Genomic DNA, 18,840 nt, shown 5'->3' on the forward strand with positions numbered 1-18,840 from the left:
GGGGCTCAGCCAGGAGGCTGGGTAGAGATCACGGGTACTTACTGTGCGTTATTGGTGGGCTTCCTGAAAAGGAATAGGAGAAAAGCATCAGTCACTGAAGTGTGGCGGGAGGAGGGGCCAGCACACGGAGGGGACGCATCCCTGTGACTCACAGTCTGACCCCTTCTGTGAGCGCACCCGTGGCCCACAGAGTTACTGCCATAAGGCAGTAGGGGAGGCCTTAGGCGAGTCTCCCTAGCCGCTCCCCCAGCCCCATCATGACCTGGGGGTCACCAGCACCATAGCCAAGGTCACAGCATCACTTATTCCTCATTTCCTACTTGTCTGGAATTGTTCTAAGGGTTTACACGTGTGAGCCACTTAGTTCTCTGATCACCACTGGAAGCAGGGGCATCGTGACCATCTCCTCTTCATAGACGAGGAGACCGAGGCTTATAGACATGACCTCATTGCTGAGGGTCCCAGACCAAATGGAAGGGTGAGAACACACACGCACAGTGCCAGAGAGCAGACCCAGTCCCTGGGCACACCACGTTGTCCAGGGTGATGGGGCCCGAGCCGGGCCCGAAACAGGCATTTTCCCAGGGCGGATACCGCGTATCCACAATGCAGCTGTCTGCAGACCACCCGGGCATCCTGAATGTCCCAGGAATCATCACACACCGTCCCCCACTTGCCACCGTGGTAAATTTCCACACGCCCGGCACGTGCATTAGAGGAGAAGTTTGAATTAACTCATCCACTCTGCAGTGGCGGGTTTCAAGTGTGTTATAACAAGCAACTGTCTTCTGGGTAAGAGTCCTCAGGCATCATCCCCCGACCTTACAATATGACTCAGTCTTTCCTCTCCAGGGCATGGTCCTGGGCTGCCCCACATTAGGGGCCTTGATCTGAGGCTCCACCCCCCTCATGGGGCCTAGAAAAGCAACTCTCTGCCAGGAGGTGACCCAAGCTTCAGAGGGAGCATGAGTCACCTTGTCCCAAAAATGCCAAGGAAGCAACAAAGTGATAATTGTCTTTGTTCAGTGGAACACAGGGATCCTCTTGGCTGAGCGGGGGTGCTGGCCCATGGGGAGCACTCTGCAATGTAACTTATTCCCTAGGGTTTCCGGCCAGTGGACAAGAAGCCATGGGAAGTGGGGTCGAGAGCATGGTTTCTGCCACAGAAGGCCTGGGCTTGCGTCTTGGCTCTTGCCTTTATCGGCTCCATGACCTCGAACAAGTTACTGAAACTCTCTGCCTCAGTTTCCTCATCTGAAAGATGGGAGCGCTAATAACGTCTGCCTTATCAGATTCCTGTGTGAATTAAATCAGATAATACACGTGAACCCTGAGAGCAGGACCGGCACATAGTAAGCCCCCAACAGTATCAGCTGGTATTATTTATCACAGAATGATACGTAATATGAAGCATTCAAACTCTTGTTGGTCGGTTTAATAGGCCGTTTAAAAATATCGAGATACTCAGTGGTAATAGAAATTGAATTTGGCTCTTTCCTTATTCATAGCTCTTTTTGTTTGTTTTTGCTACAGTGTATAATTCGACGGTTTTTAGTATATTCGGAGGGCTGCAGCCATCACTGCGGTCAATTCGGGAAGATTTTTGTCACTCCAGAGAGACACCCTGTCCCCAACAGTAGTCACTTGTCCTTTGCCCCCAGCCCAAGGTAACCGCTAATCTACTTTCTGTGTCAACAGATTTGCCCGTTCTGGACATTTCACATTCACACAACCTTACAGTATGTGGTCTTTTGTGACTGGCTTCTTTTGTTTGGCATCTTGTTGTCAAAGTTCATCCCTATTGTAGCGTATGTGAACAAGCACCAGGACTTCACCTCCCTCTGTTGCCAAGTAACATTCTGCGTGGATGGACCATATTTTGTATATCCATTCACCATGATGAACATTCAGGGAGTTTCCACTTTGGGGTTATTAGGAACAAAGCTGCCCACCAGTGAACAACTGTATGTAAGTTTCTGTGTGGACACGTGCCTTCCTTTCTTCTGAGTAGATGCCTAGGACTCTAATTGCTGGGTCATATGGTAACTCTAATGTTTAACTTTTTTAGGAACCGCCAAACTGCTTCTCGAAGTGGATGTACCATTTTATATTCCCATCAGCAGGTGTGAGGGTTCTGACTTCACATGTTCACCAACACTCGCTATTATCTGACTTTTTCATTCCGGCCAACCTACCGGGTGTGAAGAAGTATCTCTTTGTGGATTTGATTTGCATTTCCCTGATGGCTAGTGATGTTAGACATATTTGCATTGAAAATATTCAATGACATATACAAGTGGCCATAGTTGCATGTGTTTGTTGACCATTTGTGTATCTTCCGGGGAGAAATATCTATGCAGATCCTGTGCTCTTTCTTTCATCGGGTTATTGGACTTTTTATTATCGACTTGTAAAAGTTCTTTATGTATTCTAGATATATGTTTTTTAGCAGACGTATGATTTGCAAATATTTCCTCTGTTTCTATGGAAAAACGGCACTTCTTAAAGATAATTTGGCCTTTAAAATATGCCTACCCATAAGTTCTATTCCTACACTGAGATGCAATCAAAGACGAAGCCAAAGTTTCAGAGCAAAGGGCATGCATTACAAATTTCTAAAAATAAAAGAGAGACAATTATAAAATAAAATACAAATGTGACTGTATGTGATTACTTGAGTGTATAAAGTAGACTTGGAATTAATTCTTTTGTCCTGTGATTAGTAATTGTTTAGTTAAATCATGATATATCCATAGAATGAAACACTGTGTGCCCATTAAACTTTATGGTGTAAAAATAATTTCAATGCCCTAAAAACGCTAATGTGAAGGCCATAAAAAAAGTATTCTATACTCAAGCGAAAACGGGTGTTATAAAAGAGGGCATAAAGCATGCTGTCCTTGGTGTGTGTGCGTGTTGTTGACATGTCAAAGTGCCAACTGTGATTAAATGTTCACCCATACATTCACATATTCACTTATTCTTTCTAGAAACATTTACGTTATGGCAGACACAATGCCATAAGGATGCGAGAGGGTAAAAGGCAGATATGGTCTCTGCCCTCGGGAAGCGCACAGTTCGGCATAAAAGTCAAGGATGCACTTCTACAAACAGACTTCTGATTTTGCAATTCCCCAATGTAAGACTTGTCAACAGCTCTGACTGTCCTTAGGATCAAGTCAGGAGTTCTAACCTGGGCACAAAGCTCCGAACGATCTGGCAACAGCCAAGCTCCTTCCCACCCAGGCCTACCAAGTGTTCCTTCTGGCTGGAAGGCATGTCAGCAAGCGAGCCCGCTTCTCCTGTGTGGCTCTGCATAAGCAGCACTTCGTGAAGATCTTCCCCTAATCCCTCGATCAAGTAAAATCTCTTCGAATATGCCCTCTTTGCACACCCTGAAGCACCTGTCACACCTGTAACTACATCATAAATTCAGTAGTAAATACTACTGTGAGCTACCTGACGGAGGAGGTCAGTTTCTCTTTTTCAACATTCTGAAACTTCACAACGTTCTTCATGGCCTTTGGACCATATATACAGCAAAGACCTTAAAATACTTAACATTAGCATTTATTAAGTACATTTTGTGTACCGGGCACTATGTTACCTTTAGCCCAGGAAATTTACTTCTCTCCTACAGGAAGAATTGGGGAGGTATGCAAAGACTTATAAAAATATTCCGCCTCAGAGGATCATTCATACCAATGAGGAAACATAAACAATGTAAACGTCCGGGGGACTGGTTCACTAATTCGTGGTCATAGCTGTGTAGTGAAATACAATGCAGGCATTTAAAATGATGGGAAGAAAATATTCAATGACATAAACAAGTGGCCATAGCATTTCTTAAGAGTGATGGAAAGCTATTGAGCAAGAGCCATGAAGTAAAATTTACTTGTAAAGGATTGTTTATTTGTGAAATCATCCGTTTATGGTCTCCCTTCCTTCTCTCAAAGCTTTGGAGATACCCCAAATAATAAAAGCCTCTAAGTCTGTTCTTTGAAGAACAACTCATTTCCTTTCCTTGAAAGAAGGGGAAGTAGATCTCCTTGTTAAAACAGAAGTCATCCCCTTGGTGGGGGGGATACGAAGGCTGAGCGTCTGGAAGGTAGAGGCAGGCTGTGTGGGGGCAGCTCGGGAGCCGCGTGCGGCACGGCAGGTCTGGGGAGGTTGTATGCAAGGCTGAACTGGGTTGTGCATTTACAGACATCTCCGCAGGGACAGCCTGCCTAGGGACGAGAACCCCAAGCCTTCGGTGGAGAGCATGATACTTACCATCACTGGTCGTAGTAGATGGGTACCACCAGCCTGGAAGGAAAAAGAGGTGATTTTAGGATTTTATTGGAAAAGTTTTCACTCCATGGTCATGAGTTTGCTAAGGAGATGTTACGGTGGATGGTTCTATCCCTGACAGGAGGACTTCTCAGAGCCTGGACAATTCCAATGCGCACTGCGAATGGCCCAGATGGGCTGGAGTACGGAGTGCGGACTTCGCAACATACTCTGCCTTGAATATTCTCACCATGGGGTAGAGAACACTTTGGGGACCGCTCTCTCAACGTGAAGGAATTCTTGAACAGACAAGCATCGGCAGGAGTGTTATTTGGTTGTATTTTCCAAACGATTGCAATTCTGACTGAAAAGTACTTCCGTCTGAAATGACAAGAAGGGACCAAAAATCCTTGCACTGCAGGTTCCCTGAGCAAGCGCTGGCAGCACGCAGTGGCCGGGGATCCAGGTGGGCCCTTAGGCTAACCTAAAGTAGGAGCCAAAGTCCTGGGGACTCAGCTGGGGACTGTAACAAATACCAGAGTCCTCAAGAGAAGGGCCTGGGCCTCTGTTTCACGTTTTAGAAACATGAGAGTAGAAATCCAGAGAGGAAACATTCTGGGCTGGGATGCAGCTACTCACCGGGGGTAGTAGTAGGGCTTGGTACGGCTGCAAGGGAAGAGGACACATTATCAGTCTCTGTGGAGGATTGCAGAAAGGAGCCTCTCAGGATCCAGAGGAACAGAAATGCTAAATGCCAGACCCCCTATCACTAAGAAAGACGTTCAGGAAGGGGTCCTGACAAGAAACAACAATTGTTGGAGAGGATGTGGAGAAAGGGGATCCCTCCTACATTGTTGGTGGGAATGCAAGTTGGTACAGCCACTCTGGAAAACAGTGTGGAGGTCCCTTAAAAAGTTAAAAATTGAGCTACCCTATGATCCAGCCATTGCACTACTGGGTATTTACCCCAAAGATACAGACGTAGTGAAGAGAAGGGCCATATGCACCCCAATGTTCATAGCAGCACTGTCCACAATAGCTAAATCATGGAAGGAGCCGAGATGCCCTTCAACAGATGACTGGATTAAGAAGTTGTGGTCCATATATACAATGGAATATTACTCAGCTATCAGAAAGAACGAGTTCTCAACATTTGCTACAACATGGACAGCACTGGAGGAGATAATGCTAAGTGAAATAAGTCAAGCAGAGAAAGACAAATATCATATGATTTCTCTCATCTATGGAACATAAGAACTAGGATGATCAGTAGGGGAAGAAAGGGATAAAGAAAGGGGGGTAATCAGAAGGGGGAATGAAACATGAGAGACTATGGACTATGAGAAACAAACTGAGGACTTCAGAGGGGAGGGGGGTGGGGGAATGGGATAGACCGGTGATGGGTAGTAAGGAGGGCATGTATTGCATGTTGCATTGGGTGTTATACACAACTAATGAATCATCGAGCCTTACATCGGAAACCGGGGATGTACTGTATGGTGACTAACATAATATAATAAAAAATCATTAAAAAAAAAAAAAAAAGAAATGAAGAAAAAAAAAAAAAAAAGGAAGGGGTCCTGAGGACTGAAGTGTAAAAGGAAACCTCAAGGTCAGGATGCCACAAAAAAATAACTATTACAGGAATTTGTTCACACGACAATTATGCCCAAAAATACATGACTGCTCTATGAGCCCTGACCAAACCGGGCATTTCCTGGGGCCGACGTGGCCCAGCCACAGCCCAGTTGCCTGCAGACCACGTTGGCGTCATTGGTGTCGCGGCTATCATCACACACGGTGCCCCAGGAGCCTTGGTACAGGACCATGCGGTCCTGACACCGGTCACCGCCGCTCACCAGCCTCAGCGCCAAACCTGTTTCATTCCCTAGCAGGACAAAGAACAAGAACTTAAGGCATGTTCCAGACTCAGGGGCTTCCTCCTGGCCAACGACCCCTGGGCAGGTGGTCACCTTTGACCATGCTCAGAGGTTAATCTTCATCACGGGGAAAGGAGTAGAGACATCCTCAGCAGCCCAGGCCTAAGAATGCGCCAGGGCAGGGAAGCACCCTACGACCCATGGAGGTGAGGAGAAGACAAACCCAGCCCACACTGGGCGCACTGAGGATGGAGCCCCAGAGCTCCAAGGCAGGCCAAGACCACTGCCCTGCTGGGCAGCTTACTGGCCTCTGGGGGATCCTGGCTCGGTTGCGGCAAGGTCCCAGACATGACGGCACCTTGGCAAGAAGGGTTCTGTACCAACACATTGCCCCTGTCTTCCCGGGGCTGTACCCCGTGGCCTGGGAGGCACAACCAGGTCCCAGAAGCACTTGAGAGGCCTCCACTGAGCTTCTGGAGGAGGATCTTCACTGAACAACATCAGCCCAGGATCCCACTGGAATCAGGTGGCCACCCCTTAAGATCAGACCTCAGAGCTGGTATTCAGAGCCCCCTCTCTCCACCACCCACCTTCCACTCACACACACACACACACACACACACACACACACACACACACACACACGGGACAAGCATAAGTAAGGGAACACCCTGAGATTCCTCCTGTCACCTCCAAACCCAAACTTTATGCTGAAGGAGAAAATGAGCCAGGGAGGATGGATGGGAATAAGTACCTGTTGTCGGTCGTACAGGTGTGGATGTGGTGGGCCAGGTGCCTGGAAGAGGCAACAAAGGCAAAGGCAGCCTTAGACATCATGGAAAACGATCTTTGAAAAGAGATTTTGGCGGGCATCGTGACAATTGCACATCTGCTTCCTGGCACCTTACACGCCTCTGTGCTACAGAAGCCTCAAGATCAGCCAGCTCCCCTGGGATGAAGTCCCTGCGGGAGGACACCCTGGACCCTCCACAGCCATCTCAAAGCCTGGCATGTCCTTTCCCCTTTAGAAAACATTGCCACCTCCCTACTCAAGACACATATGTCTGAGGGGTCTGCCACACTCTGAAGCGTGGCCAGAAAGAGTCAGGGTCATGGTGGGCCCACCTGAAACCAATCAAGTATCCCGGCACCCAGAACACACCACAATTATTACACTCCGATCCCTGGGCTCTGTCCCTGCCACTTTGGATATACGCTTTGGACCCTGATGAATCTGAGGCTTGGAAGCACTGGGCAAGGGAGAGGATCCAGCCTATGCTGATGGCCCTTCAATACGAGGTCAGTGCTCATCAGTGTCCACTCTCCAATTCAAATTCTCAGCCCACATTGCATTCCAGCTGAAATTGATGGTACACTTGGTCAGTTGTCTGTACCTACATGCAGCTATCTTTTCGGACACTCTGAAAGGACCAGGTGAAAACTCATGGACCGATGGAAAGGTGGGACTCTCTGAGTCCCAAAGCTAACTCAGAGCAGCCTGCTCGAGACCTCTGGGACGGGAGCTGCGGGGGAGAAAAGGTGCCCACAGGTTTGCTCTAAGGAGCAGTGGTTCGTCCAGACTGGTGGGAACAGGGATGGATGGGACAGAAGCAAAGAGACATTCCAACTAGGGTGGCTGAGGACTCACCTGGATAGACTGTAGATGAGGACTGAGCAGCTGTGAGAAAGAAACACGAGTCAGACACAAAGAACACGGGTGTCCCAACCAGATCAAAGAGTCAAGAAACTCAGCCTATCCCTCCTGAGCTCATGCTTCCATGTGCCCTCGGGCAGACAGAGCCAGGGCCCTTCATGTATCTCTAGGTCCTCTGGGAGCCCCACCTGATGTCCCACCGCCATTGCCTGCCTTGCTGGGCCTCAGGGCTGACTTTCCAGGAGGTAGAATACCTCTCCAGGCCCGGAACAGGCCACCGAAGCCACTGGGTTCACTCCTCATGGGAACAGCAAGAATGGTTCTGGGCAGTTAGTCTACAGAGACCCCAATTCCACCAGCTCAGGTGCAATGTTCTCTGTCTTTACAAGGTTTCTCGGCCTTTGTGCAGTGGGTCAGGATCAGACACCAAAGTCACATCTGGCTCACTAGCTTTCCATGTACCACCGACCTGCCCCTCCCTACACATCAGCCCACGTCCCAGCTGCTCTTCACCACCCTCTCAGATTCACAATGGAGACTGCAATCCTGTTCTCTGAGTCGGCCTCGTAGAGGACCCAGAAGAATACAACATCGCGACTGGAGGAGATAATGCTAAGCGAAATAAGTCAAGCAGAGAAAGACAATTATCATATGGTTTCACTCATTTATGGAACAGAAGAAGTAGGAAGATCGGTAGGAGAAGAAAAAGAAGAAGAAACGGGGGAGGGGGGTAAATAGAAGTAGAATGAACCATGAGAGACTATGGACTCTGGGAAGCAAACTGAGTGCGTCAGAGGGGAGGGGCGTGGGGGAATGGCATAGGCCAGCGATGGGTATTAAGGAGGGCACGTATGGCATGGTGCACGGGGTGTTATACGCAAGTAATGAATCATGGAACTTTACATCAAAAACTAGGGATGTACGGTATGGTGACTAACATAATATAATAAAAAATATTAAAAAATAATAAAAAATAAATATATCATGTCACCAAATGTAAAAATAAATAAATAAATTTTTTTTTAAAAGGCAAAAAAAAAAAAAGAAAGAAAAGTGAAGGTGCTTCATTTTCCCACCACATTCCCAACACGTTTGCTTTGAGAACGAAGGCCTGGGAAGACGGGTGTGCGCTGAGCAGATGATCCCACCGAGGATCCTGTGCTCACGTGTCTGCGCACTGAATGGTGGCCAGTCCTTTCCACCCTCTGTGCCACTGGTGCTCCAAAGCCATGTGGGTCCAGGACGGAGGGGTCCTGCACTGCTCTTCCCGCCGTGTGGCCCTTCAGTTGCCAGCTATCCCAAGGAAAGCTGGCAAGGCACGGCATATCCGGGAGAGGCTCAGGTGGGGACTTTGGAGATGAGAGTGCATTTGCTCTTGGTAACAACCACCATGAATGGGGGACCTGGGGATTTTGGAGGTTCACCTGAGCAGATGACACCTGCGTCCTCCGAGTGCCTGCAGTTGTGCAAGTTCCAGCCATTGTGGGGGCAACGCCACAGGTAGGACTCATGCCCAGAACAGCGCACTTCATCCAGGACAATCGGCCCTGAGCCCTGACCAAACCGGGCATTTCCTGGGGCCGAGATGGCCCAGCCACAGCCCAGTTGCCTGCAGACCACATTGGCATCGTTGGTGTCCCAGCTGTCATCACACACGGTGCCCCAGGAGCCTTGATACAGGACCTCCACGCGGCCCTGACACCGGTCACCGCCGCTCACCAGCCTCAGCGCCAAACCTGTTTCATTCCCTAGCAGGACAAAGAACAAGAACTTAAGGCATGTTCCAGACTCAGGGGCTTCCTCCTGGCCAACGACCCCTGGGCAGGTGGTCACCTTTGACCATGCTCAGAGGTTAATCTTCATCACGGGGAAAGGAGTAGAGACATCCTCAGCAGCCCAGGCCTAAGAATGCGCCAGGGCAGGGAAGCACCCTACGACCCATGGAGGTGAGGAGAAGACAAACCCAGCCCACACTGGGCGCACTGAGGATGGAGCCCCAGAGCTCCAAGGCAGGCCAAGACCACTGCCCTGCTGGGCAGCTTACTGGCCTCTGGGGGATCCTGGCTCGGTTGCGGCAAGGTCCCAGACATGACGGCACCTTGGCAAGAAGGGTTCTGTACCAACACATTGCCCCTGTCTTCCCGGGGCTGTACCCCGTGGCCTGGGAGGCACAACCAGGTCCCAGAAGCACTTGAGAGGCCTCCACTGAGCTTCTGGAGGAGGATCTTCACTGAACAACATCAGCCCAGAATCCCACTGGAATCAGGTGGCCACCCCCTAAGATCAGACCTCAGAGCTGGTATTCAGAACCCCTCTCTCCACCACCCACCTTTCACACACACACACACACACACACACACACACACACACACACACACACACACACACACGGGACAAGCATAAGTAAGGGAAAACCCTGAGATTCCTCCTGTCACCTCCAAACCCAAACTTTATGCTGAAGGAGAAAATGAGCCAGGGAGGATGGATGGGAATAAGTACCTGTTGTCGGTCGTACAGGTGTGGATGTGGTGGGCCAGGTGCCTGGAAGAGGCAACAAAGGCAAAGGCAGCCTTAGACATCATGGAAAACGATCTTTGAAAAGAGATTTTGGCGGGCATCGTGACAATTGCACATCTGCTTCCTGGCACCTTACACGCCTCTGTGCTACAGAAGCCTCAAGATCAGCCAGCTCCCCTGGGATGAAGTCCCTGCGGGAGGACACCCTGGACCCTCCACAGCCATCTCAAAGCCTGGCATGTCCTTTCGCCTTTAGAAAACATTGCCACCTCCCTACTCAAGACACATATGTCTGAGGGGTCTGCCACACTCTGAAGCTTGGCCAGAAAGAGTCAGGGTCATGGTGGGCCCACCTGAAACCAATCAAGTATCCCGGCACCCAGAACACACCACAATTATTACACTCCGATCCCTGGGCTCTGTCCCTGCCACTTTGGATATACGCTTTGGACCCTGATGAATCTGAGGCTTGGAAGCACTGGGCAAGGGAGAGGATCCAGCCTATGCTGATGGCCCTTCAATACGAGGTCAGTGCTCATCAGTGTCCACTCTCCAATTCAAATTCTCAGCCCACATTGCATTCCAGCTGAAATTGATGGTACACTTGGTCAGTTGTCTGTACCTACACGCAGCTATCTTTTGGGACACTCTGAAAGGACCAGGTGAAAACTCATGGACCGATGGAAAGGTGGGACTCTCTGAGTCCCAAAGCTAACTCAGAGCAGCCTGCTCGAGACCTCTGGGACGGGAGCTGCGGGGGAGAAAAGGTGCCCACAGGTTTGCTCTAAGGAGCAGTGGCTCGTCCAGACTGGTGGGAACAGGGATGGATGGGACAGAAGCAAAGAGACATTCCAACTAGGGTGGCTGAGGACTCACCTGGATAGACTGTAGATGAGGACTGAGCAGCTGTGAGAAAGAAACACGAGTCAGACACAAAGAACACAGGTGTCCCAACCAGATCAAAGAGTCAAGAAACTCAGCTTATCCCTCCTGAGCTCATGCTTCCATGTGCCCTCGGGCAGACAGAGCCAGGGCCCTTCATGTATCTCTAGGTCCTCTGGGAGCCCCACCTGATGTCCCACCGCCATTGCCTGCCTTGCTGGGCCTCAGGGCTGACTTTCCAGGAGGTAGAATACCTCTCCAGGCCCGGAACAGGCCACCGAAGCCACTGGGTTCACTCCTCATGGGAACAGCAAGAATGGTTCTGGGCAGTTAGTCTACAGAGACCCCAATTCCACCAGCTCAGGTGCAATGCTCTCTGTCTTTACAAGGTTTCTCGGCCTTTGTGCAGTGGGTCAGGATCAGACACCAAAGTCACATCTGGCTCACTAGCTTTCCATGTACCACCAACCTGCCCCTCCCTACACATCAGCCCACGTCCCAGCTGCTCTTCACCACCCTCTCAGATTCACAATGGAGACTGCAATCCTGTTCTCTGAGTCGGCCTCGTAGAGGACCCAGAAGAATACAACATCGCGACTGGAGGAGATAATGCTAAGCGAAATAAGTCAAGCAGAGAAAGACAATTATCATATGGTTTCACTCATTTATGGATCATAAGTAGTAGGAAGATTGGTAGTAGAAGAAAGTGATGAAGAAAGGGGGGGTGAACAGAAGTGGAATGAACCATGAGAGACTATGGACTCTGGGAAACAAACTGAGTGCATCAGAGGAGAGGGGGGTGGGGGAATGGGATAGGCCGGTGATGGGTATTAAGGAGGGCACGTATGGCATGGTGCACGGGGTGTTATACGCAAGTAATGAATCATGGAACTTTACATCAAAAACTAGGTGTGTACTGTACAGTGACTAACATAATAAAAAATATTATTTAAAAAATAATAAAAAAATAAATATATCAGGTCACCAAACGTAAAAAATAAACAAATAAATAAAAATTTAAAAAAATAGGGGTGCCTCGGTGGCTCAGTCGTTAAGCGTCTGCCTTCAGCTCAGGGCATGATCCTGGCGTTCTGGGATCGAGCCCCACATCAGGCTCCTCTGCTGGAAGCCTGCTTCTTCCTCTCCACTCCCCCTGCTTGTGTTCCCTCCCTCGCTGGCTGTCTCTATCTGTGTCAAATAAAAAAATAAAATCTTTAAAAAAAAATTAAAAAAAATAAAAGGGAAAAAAAAGAAAGCGTGAAGGTGCCGCATTATCCCACCACATTCCCAGAACGAGTGCTTTGAGAACGAAGGCCTGGGAAGATGGGTGCGCACTGAACAGATGATCCCGCTAAGGATCAGGGGCTAATTGTGTCTGCGCACTGAATGGTGGCCAGTCCTTTCCACCCTCTGTGGCACTGGTGCTCCAAAGCCATGTGGGTCCAGGACGGAGGGGTCCTGCACTGCTCTTCCCACCGTGTGGCCCTTCAGTTGCCAGCTATCCCAAGGAAAGCTGGCAAGGCACGGCATATCCGGGAGAGGCTCAGGTGGGGACTTTGGAGATGAGAGTGCATTTGCTCTTGGTAACAACCACCATGAATGGGGGACCTGGGGATTTTGGAGGTTCACCTGAGCAGATGACACCTGCATCCTCCGAGTGCCTGCAGTTGTGCAAGTTCCAGCCATTGTGGGGGCAACGCCACAGGTAGGACTCATGCCCAGAACAGCGCACTTCATCCAGGACAATCGGCCCTGAGCCCTGACCAAACCGGGCATTTCCTGGGGCCGAGATGGCCCAGCCACAGCCCAGTTGCCTGCAGACCACATTGGCATCATTGGTGTCCCAGCTGTCATCACACACAGTGCCCCAGGAGCCTTGATACAGGACCTCCACGCGGCCCTGACACCGGTCACCGCCGCTCACCAGCCTCAGCGCCAAACCTGTTTCATTCCCTAGCAGGACAAAGAACAAGAACTTAAGGCATGTTCCAGACTCAGGGGCTTCCTCCTGGCCAACGACCCCTGGGCAGGTGGTCACCTTTGACCATGCTCAGAGGTTAATCTTCATCACGGGGAAAGGAGTAGAGACATCCTCAGCAGCCCAGGCCTAAGAATGCTCCAGGGCAGGGAAGCACCCTACGACCCATGGAGGTGAGGAGAAGACAAACCCAGCCCACACTGGGCGCACTGAGGATGGAGCCCCAGAGCTCCAAGGCAGGCCAAGACCACTGCCCTGCTGGGCAGCTTACTGGCCTCTGGGGGATCCTGGCTCGGTTGCGGCAAGGTCCCAGACATGACGGCACCTTGGCAAGAAGGGTTCTGTACCAACACATTGCCCCTGTCTTCCCGGGGCTGTACCCCGTGGCCTGGGAGGCACAACCAGGTCCCAGAAGCACTTGAGAGGCCTCCACTGAGCTCCTGGAGGAGGATCTTCACTGAACAACATCAGCCCAGAATCCCACTGGAATCAGGTGGCCACCCCCTAAGATCAGACCTCAGAGCTGGTATTCAGAACCCCTCTCTCCACCACCCACCGTTCACTCACACACACACACACACACACACACACACACACACACACACACACGGGACAAGCATAAGTAAGAGAACACCCTGAGATTCCTCCTGTCACCTCCAAACCCAAACTTTATGCTGAAGGAGAAAATGAGCCAGGGAGGATGGATGGGAATAAGTACCTGTTGTCGGTCGTACAGGTGTGGATGTGGTGGGCCAGGTGCCTGGAAGAGGCAACAAAGGCAAAGACAGCCTTAGACATCATGGAAAACGATCTTTGAAAAGAGATTTTGGCGGGCATCGTGACAATTGCACATCTGCTTCCTGGCACCTTACACGCCTCTGTGCTACAGAAGCCTCAAGATCAGCCAGCTCCCCTGGGATGAAGTCCCTGCGGGAGGACACCCTGGACCCTCCACAGCCATCTCAAAGCCTGGCATGTCCTTTCGCCTTTAGAAAACATTGCCACCTCCCTACTCAAGACACATATGTCTGAGGGGTCTGCCACACTCTGAAGCTTGGCCAGAAAGAGTCAGGGTCATGGTGGGCCCACCTGAAACCAATCAAGTATCCCGGCACCCAGAACACACCACAATTATTACACTCCGATCCCTGGGCTCTGTCCCTGCCACTTTGGATATACGCGTTGGAACCTGATGAATCTGAGGCTTGGAAGCACTGGGCAAGGGAGAGGATCCAGCCTATGCTGATGGCCCTTCAATACGAGGTCAGTGCTCATCAGTGTCCACTCTCCAATTCAACTTCTCAGCCCACATTGCATTCCAGCTGAAATTGATGGTACACTTGGTCAGTTGTCTGTACCTACATGCAGCTGTCTTTTCAGACACTCTGAAAGGACCAGGTGAAAACTCATGGACCGGGGCGCCTGGGTGGCACAGTGGTTAAGCGTCTGCCTTCGGCTCAGGGCGTGATCCCGGGGTTATGGGATCGAGCCCCACATCAGGCTCCTCGGCTATGAGCCTGCTTCTTCCTCTCCCACTCCCCCTGCTTGTGTTCCCTCTCTCGCTGGCTGTCTCTATCTCTGTCGAATAAATAAATAAAATCTTTAAAAAAAAAAAAAAGAAAGAAAAGAAAACTCATGGACTGATGGAAAGGTGGGACTCTCTGAGTCCCAAAGCTAACTCAGAGCAGCCTGCTCGAGACCTCTGGGACGGGAGCTGCGGGGGAGAAAAGGTGCCCACAGGTTTGCTCTAAGGAGCAGTGGTTCGTCCAGACTGGTGGGAACAGGGATGGATGGGACAGAAGCAAAGAGACATTCCAACTAGGGTGGCTGAGGACTCACCTGGATAGACTGTAGATGAGAACTGAGCATCTGTGAGAAAGAAACACGAGTCAGACACAAAGAACACAGGTGTCCCAACCAGATCAAAGAGTCAAGAAACTCAGCCTATCCCTCCTGAGCTCATGCTTCCATGTGCCCTCGGGCAGACAGAGCCAGGGCCCTTCGTGTATCTCTAGGTCCTCTGGGAGCCCCACCTGATGTCCCACCGCCATTGCCTGCCTTGCTGGGCCTCAGGGCTGACTTTCCAGGAGGTAGAATACCTCTCCAGGCCCGGAACAGGCCACCGAAGCCACTGGGTTCACTCCTCATGGGAACAGCAAGAATGGTTCTGGGCAGTTAGTCTACAGAGACCCCAATTCCACCAGCTCAGGTGCAATGCTCTCTGTCTTTACAAGGTTTCTCGGCCTTTGTGCAGTGGGTCAGGATCAGACACCAAAGTCACATCTGGCTCACTAGCTTTCCATGTACCACCGACCTGCCCCTCCCTACACATCAGCCCACGTCCCAGCTGCTCTTCACCACCCTCTCAGATTCACAATGGAGACTGCAATCCTGTTCTCTGAGTCGGCCTCGTAGAGGACCCAGAAGAATACAACATCGCGACTGGAGGAGATAATGCTAAGCGAAATAAGTCAAGCAGAGAAAGACAATTATCATATGGTTTCACTCATTTATGGAACAGAAGAAGTAGGAAGATCGGTAGGAGAAGAAAAAGAAGAAGAAACGGGGGAGGGGGGTAAATAGAAGTAGAATGAACCATGAGAGACTATGGACTCTGGGAAGCAAACTGAGTGCGTCAGAGGGGAGGGGCATGGGGGAATGGGATAGGCCGGCGATGGGTATTAAGGAGGGCACGTATGGCATGGTGCACGGGGTGTTATACGCAAGTAATGAATCATGGAACTTTACATCAAAAACTAGGTGTGTACGGTATGGTGACTAACATAATAAAAAATATTATTAAAAAATAATAAAAAATAAATATATCATGTCACCAAATGTAAAAATAAATAAATAAATTTTTTTTAAAAGGCAAAAAAAAAAAAAGAAAGAAAAGTGAAGGTGCTTCATTTTCCCACCACATTCCCAACACGTTTGCTTTGAGAACGAAGGCCTGGGAAGACGGGTGTGCGCTGAGCAGATGATCCCACCGAGGATCCTGTGCTCACGTGTCTGCGCACTGAATGGTGGCCAGTCCTTTCCACCCTCTGTGCCGCTGGTGCTCCAAAGCCATGTGGGTCCAGGACGGAGGGGTCCTGCACTGCTCTTCCCACCGTGTGGCCCTTCAGTTGCCAGCTATCCCAAGGAAAGCTGGCAAGGCACGGCATATCCGGGAGAGGCTCAGGTGGGGACTTTGGAGATGAGAGTGCATTTGCTCTTGGTAACAACCACCATGAATGGGGGACCTGGGGATTTTGGAGGTTCACCTGAGCAGATGACACCTGCGTCCTCCGAGTGCCTGCAGTTGTGCAAGTTCCAGCCATTGTGGGGGCAACGCCACAGGTAGGACTCATGCCCAGAACAGCGCACTTCATCCAGGACAATCGGCCCTGAGCCCTGACCAAACCGGGCATTTCCTGGGGCCGAGATGGCCCAGCCACAGCCCAGTTGCCTGCAGACCACATTGGCATCGTTGGTGTCCCAGCTGTCATCACACACGGTGCCCCAGGAGCCTTGATACAGGACCTCCACGCGGCCCTGACACCGGTCACCGCCGCTCACCAGCCTCAGCGCCAAACCTGTTTCATTCCCTAGCAGGACAAAGAACAAGAACTTAAGGCATGTTCCAGACTCAGGGGCTTCCTCCTGGCCAACGACCCCTGGGCAGGTGGTCACCTTTGACCATGCTCAGAGGTTAATCTTCATCACGGGGAAAGGAGTAGAGACATCCTCAGCAGCCCAGGCCTAAGAATGCGCCAGGGCAGGGAAGCACCCTACGACCCATGGAGGTGAGGAGAAGACAAACCCAGCCCACACTGGGCGCACTGAGGATGGAGCCCCAGAGCTCCAAGGCAGGCCAAGACCACTGCCCTGCTGGGCAGCTTACTGGCCTCTGGGGGATCCTGGCTGGGTTGTGGCAAGGTCCCAGACATGACGGCACCTTGGCAAGAAGGGTTCTGTACCAACACATTGCCCCTGTCTTCCCGGGGCTGTACCCCGTGGCCTGGGAGGCACAACCAGGTCCCAGAAGCACTTGAGAGGCCTCCACTGAGCTCCTGGAGGAGGATCTTCACTGAACAACATCAGCCCAGAATCCCACTGGAATCAGGTGGCCACCCCCTAAGATCAGACCTCAGAGCTGGTATTCAGAACCCCTCTCTCCACCACCCACCGTTCACTCACACACACACACACACACACACACACACACACACACACACACACACACACGGGACAAGCATAAGTAAGGGAACACCCTGAGATTCCTCCTGTCACCTCCAAACCCAAACTTTATGCTGAAGGAGAAAATGACCCAGGGAGGATGGATGGGAATAAGTACCTGTTGTCGGTCGTACAGGTGTGGATGTGGTGGGCCAGGTGCCTGGAAGAGGCAACAAAGGCAAAGAGAGCCTTAGACATCACGGAAAACGATCTTTGAAAAGAGATTTTGGCGGGCATCGTGACAATTGCACATCTGCTTCCTGGCACCTTACACGCCTCTGTGCTACAGAAGCCTCAAGATCAGCCAGCTCCCCTGGGATGAAGTCCCTGCGGGAGGACACCCTGGACCCTCCACAGCCATCTCAAAGCCTGGCATGTCCTTTCGCCTTTAGAAAACATTGCCACCTCCCTACTCAAGACACATATGTCTGAGGGGTCTGCCACACTCTGAAGCTTGGCCAGAAAGAGTCAGGGTCATGGTGGGCCCACCTGAAACCAATCAAGTATCCCGGCACCCAGAACACACCACAATTATTACACTCCGATCCCTGGGCTCTGTCCCTGCCACTTTGGATATACGCTTTGGACCCTGATGAATCTGAGGCTTGGAAGCACTGGGCAAGGGAGAAGATCCAGCCTATGCTGATGGCCCTTCAATACGAGGTCAGTGCTCATCAGTGTCCACTCTCCAATTCAAATTCTCAGCCCACATTGCATTCCAGCTGAAATTGATGGTACACTTGGTCAGTTGTCTGTACCTACACGCAGCTATCTTTTGGGACACTCTGAAAGGACCAGGTGAAAACTCATGGACCGATGGAAAGGTGGGACTCTCTGAGTCCCAAGGCTAGCTCAGAACAACCTGCTCGAGACCTCTGGGACGGGAGCTGCGGGGGAGAAAAGGTGCCCACAGGTTTGCTCTAAGGAGCAGTGGTTCGTCCAGACTGGTGGGAACAGGGATGGACGGGACAGAAGCAAAGAGACATTCCAACTAGGGTGGCTGAGGACTCACCTGGATAGACTGTAGATGAGGACTGAGCAGCTGTGAGAAAGAAACACGAGTCAGACACAAAGAACACGGGTGTCCCAACCAGATCAAAGAGTCAAGAAACTCAGCCTATCCCTCCTGAGCTCATGCTTCCTTGTGCCATCGGGCGTACAGAGTCAAGGCCCATGATGAATTTCTAGGTCCTCTGGGAGCCCCACCTGATGTCCCACCGCCATTGCCTGCCTTGCTGGGCCTCAGGGCTGACTTTCCAGGAGGTAGAATACCTCTCCAGGCCTGGAACAGGCCACCGAAGCCACTGGGTTCACTCCTCATGGGAACAGCAAGAATGGTTCTGGGCAGATAGTTTGCAGAGACACAATTCCACCAGCCCAGGAGCAATGTTCTCTGTCTTTACAAGGTTTCTCGGCCTTTGTGCAGTGGATCAGGA

The 18,840-nt window shown here is 50.9% G+C and overlaps 1 protein-coding gene across 18 annotated transcripts in view; it reads right to left on the minus strand.

The window, feature by feature from the left end:
* The window catches only part of DMBT1 (deleted in malignant brain tumors 1), a 64,749-nt gene that overhangs the window by 12,153 nt on the left and 33,756 nt on the right, over nt 1–18,840 (minus strand). For all 18 annotated transcript variants that reach the window (XM_087862601.1, XM_087862599.1, XM_087862600.1 and 15 more), the window contains 14 exons: nt 18,417–18,446; nt 17,523–17,564; nt 16,450–16,773; nt 15,023–15,052; nt 13,902–13,943; nt 12,835–13,158; nt 11,200–11,229; nt 10,306–10,347; nt 9,231–9,554; nt 7,801–7,830; nt 6,907–6,948; nt 4,912–4,938; nt 4,276–4,308; nt 43–63 (listed from right to left, as the gene is read on the minus strand). In XM_087862601.1, coding sequence (XP_087718727.1) covers nt 43–63; nt 4,276–4,308; nt 4,912–4,938; nt 6,907–6,948; nt 7,801–7,830; nt 9,231–9,554; nt 10,306–10,347; nt 11,200–11,229; nt 12,835–13,158; nt 13,902–13,943; nt 15,023–15,052; nt 16,450–16,773; nt 17,523–17,564; nt 18,417–18,446 — 1,341 coding nt within the window. The remainder of the gene's footprint in view (nt 1–42; nt 64–4,275; nt 4,309–4,911; nt 4,939–6,906; nt 6,949–7,800; nt 7,831–9,230; nt 9,555–10,305; nt 10,348–11,199; nt 11,230–12,834; nt 13,159–13,901; nt 13,944–15,022; nt 15,053–16,449; nt 16,774–17,522; nt 17,565–18,416; nt 18,447–18,840) is intronic.

The sequence above is a fragment of the Ursus americanus genome, chromosome 6 (genome assembly GCF_024610735.1).
Source record: "Ursus americanus isolate L20-20 chromosome 6, mUrsAme1.1.p, whole genome shotgun sequence".
Classification (NCBI taxonomy): Eukaryota; Metazoa; Chordata; class Mammalia; order Carnivora; family Ursidae; genus Ursus; species Ursus americanus.